This window comes from Solanum stenotomum, chromosome 2, assembly GCF_019186545.1.
Source record: "Solanum stenotomum isolate F172 chromosome 2, ASM1918654v1, whole genome shotgun sequence".
Classification (NCBI taxonomy): domain Eukaryota; kingdom Viridiplantae; phylum Streptophyta; class Magnoliopsida; order Solanales; family Solanaceae; genus Solanum; species Solanum stenotomum.
Genome location: NC_064283.1, coordinates 3,104,590 through 3,108,152, shown reverse-complemented (window position 1 = coordinate 3,108,152; position 3,563 = coordinate 3,104,590). Strand labels below are relative to the sequence as shown.

General features: G+C 33.1%; 1 protein-coding gene across 1 annotated transcript; it reads right to left on the bottom strand.

Moving 5' to 3' along the window:
• Window positions 1–2,297: 2,297 nt before the first annotated feature.
• LOC125855325 (dof zinc finger protein DOF3.4-like) lies at window positions 2,298–3,248 on the bottom strand. The gene has a single exon (XM_049535044.1). It carries the CDS (start codon window positions 3,087–3,089, stop codon window positions 2,379–2,381), a length of 711 nt encoding a protein of 236 aa, XP_049391001.1. The 5' UTR covers window positions 3,090–3,248; the 3' UTR covers window positions 2,298–2,378.
• Window positions 3,249–3,563: the final 315 nt, after the last annotated feature.

Below are 3,563 nucleotides of genomic sequence, written 5' to 3'. Positions count from 1 at the left end.
AATTTATGTTTGCTTTTAAAAAATATTTTTAATTTCAAATTTTTATTTTTTTACCCTATCTCACCCCTAACCCCCCCCGCCCCTCCCAAAAAGAATCTAAGTTTATTTTAAAAAAATATTTTCAATTTCAATTCAAAAATTATTTTCTACTCTCTAGTAAAAATAAATATTTTCTCAAAATTATTTTTCATTCATTAATCAAACACTAAAAAATCTTTTTCGAAAAATATTTTCTACTCACCTACCAAACATGAGAAAATAAGTTTAAAATCTACTTGTTTTTCGAGAAAACATTTTCCTTCGTACCAAACACACCCATAAACTCAAAAGTTTAAATTTGCTTCTCAATTAATTTAGTGGTTTTATTCGGTGTGTATTGCTGAAGAGTTTTGGTATGAACATTGACAAACTCATGCATGCATACCTTGGTCCAATATTAGGTGGATATTTTCTATTTTACACTGTTATTAAAAAAAAAAATTACTAGATTGATTAACTTACTATTTTGTCCTTTATTTATATTAGTTAGCCTCTTGAAAAAAAAAATAGATTCTCCATATTTGTTTAAACTTCCAAAGATCATATTAATTGTAGGAATAAAATGAGAAATTTAATTAATTATATCTTGGTTTTAGTAAGTAATCAAATAATATGGGACGTACAATTACTTTAGCAAGATGTCTATCTAAGGAGTATAGAACAGAGGAAGTAGTATAGAAGCAAATTGGAAACGAACGTACATAATTAGGCTAGCTTGCACAGGAATCAAAATGGAGTTGTGATAAAATAAATAAAATTTCTCTATCATTGATTAGAGGTTTTGAGTTAGAACTTCTAAAAGTAAGAGAAAAAATGTGTTAGAAACGCCACCCTCATCCTGCAGTGTCGATCCATATTTAGCCGAGAAAAAAGTTTGTACAATACTGTATTTGTCTCATAGTAATTATCTATTTTTTATTTATTTATATAATATTCATTAAGAAATCATGAATAAGAATGACAGTTTTACTAATTTATCTTTAAAAAACTTTTTGAAATTTATAAAATCGTTTAAAACTAAAAAGAATAGAAAGAAGAATTAGTTATAAGAGTAAAATGAAATATTCAACTAGTTCTATTTTAGTATTGTAAAATGACAAAATATTTGAAATAATTATTTATGATAATATGAAAAATTAATATGAAACGGAGGAAATATACTATCCTATATATTAATGGAATCTAATTGTTAGTGGAAAAGTTGGGATGCAAAAGTAAGAAATTCGTTTGGGATTGGGTATCAAATTCCATTATATCGGCCACGGTCGGTGGTGCATATCAACCCGGGCGCTGACACTTCATTTTGGAGCCATTCATTAATTACTACTACTTTATAATTGTCCGTCTTATAGATCAAAAGAATACTTATCATCTGAATAACTTCAATGATAAAATTATAATATTCAAATAACTTGCACGTATCTTGAATAGTTTTATAGAGTATTTGTTATTCATCATCAAATAATTCCTATCTATCGAAGTTTGAACAAAATGGCAACAAAATCACCTACGCCTCTACTCAAATTTAAATATAAAATTTCATCGTTCTCAACCAACTTCATTAATCACTTGTTCAAACATTTAACACTTATCAAAAAGATAATGTCATATAATCAGGAGTTTTTTAAAAGTTAACTTTAGACAATTATGTGACAGGGGTCGAAGGGAAAGGGAAGGGCCCCCCTTCAAAACTGGAAAAAAGGCTTTTTGAAATAACACAACCCTAACAGGCCCCCTCTCTCCCTAACAAACCTACAAAATACTTTTGATTTATAGGAACATTTTTTAGTAATAAACTGGAGGACCCATCAAACCCAATAGAAGAAGAAAGAAAAAAAGTAAAATCACCAAAAGTACTACACTTTTTGCAACATAACCACACCATGGAAGAAGGCAAAACAAACAACAAAACAGTAAAATCACTCAAATTTCAAGTTATTAAGTTATTCGTAATGCAACCATATGAACCTTTAGTTGTTCTATTTAATCGCGCATGTAGGTAGAACAACAACATTCATGAAAACTAACAAAGAAAATATATTGTTCATTTCATGAAAGTTGGGACCTATTTCTGTCAAAAAGAAAAAGGAAGACTCCCAAAAATACATTTACAACAACAAAAACAACACTTGCCCAACAAGCAAAAATAGCTTTGCCTACTATAACAGTTTTTAGTAAAAATTCCTACAGCCAAACCAATCCATGCAACCCCAAAAAACTTGCAAAAAGACAAGAGACCATTAATAAAGTACAAAAAAAAAAAAAAAACACCTTTTTTTCGATTTCTTCCATGAAACTACTCTTAAAAGTATATAATATAATATAATATTATTTCTACTTCATTTAAGACTTGTCCCTGGTGCTGAAATAGCAAGATCAGGCCACCCAAAACATTCATCATCACCACCTATTCCTCCGCCGCCGCCGCCACCGCCGCCTTCCATCTCACCGCCACTCAGCTGCCACTTGTCATTTTCACCGCCGTCACCGCCATTCCCTCCGCCGCCTACTTGCTCCATGGGCCAATCAAGATTCCCAAGACCGAACCCGCCTAACCCAAGCCCAAATCCACCTAATGGCACAAACCCACCCACCCCCACCCCCACTGGAGCTGTCAACAACGAAGTAAACGACGACGTACCATTTCCACCTTCATGTACTGACTCATTCAAGTTCACTTCACAACCCATCAAAGACATCGAACCCGACCCGGAACCCAAACCCGACTCGGATCCCATCATTGTGATCGGGTTGGCGTGTTCTTGAACGTTGCCGGTACTGGAGTTGATACGGGGGCGTTTATGGGAGGAGTTTTTCCGTGTACCGCCGCCGACGGGGACGTTCCTTAAGGTGCCGCCACGTGTCCAATACCGGCGACAGGACTTACAGAAATGACGAGGTTGAGAAAGATTATAGTTGTTGTAATAACAAAACTTTGTGTTTGTAGAATCACAACGTGGACACGGCAAGTTCTCTGGTTCCGATGGCCGTGTTCCGTTTACCGGCGCCGGCAGTCTCGCCGGACGTCTGTCGCCGATTTCAGAAGACATTTTTTTTTTCTTTTTTTGAGCTTGTTTTGTTCAGGTGAAATAAGGGTGTGTTCTTTTATGTAAGATAGTACGTTGAAAGAGGACAAAGATTTGATTTTTTAAAGGAGAGAGAGATAAAGAAAGAGAGCTAAAAGAGAAAAGAGAAATCTTTGTTTTGGCGTGAAATAGTGGGATTCTTATATATACACACATATATATATGGATGGGGGAAGGTTTTGAAATTGCAGAATGGTTTTGTCGTTACATTAAAACCTCACTGAACTAAATTTTGATTACATTAACACACTGTTTGGATCATTGTTACTAATTATTTTACAATATATTATATTGTACTCTATTATAATGTATTGTAGGGTAAATACAATGTTTAACTAAATTGTATTGTTTGTTGTTGTTTAATAACATTTAATTATTTGATTTGATTGTATCGTACTGTATTGTAATTTATAAATTTACTAAAATATCCTTAATTAT

What these genes read in the sequence shown, in the direction of transcription:
- LOC125855325 (XM_049535044.1), bottom strand. Translation starts at nt 3,089, where the DNA reads ATGTCTTCTGAAATCGGCGACAGACGTCCGGCGAGACTGCCGGCGCCG.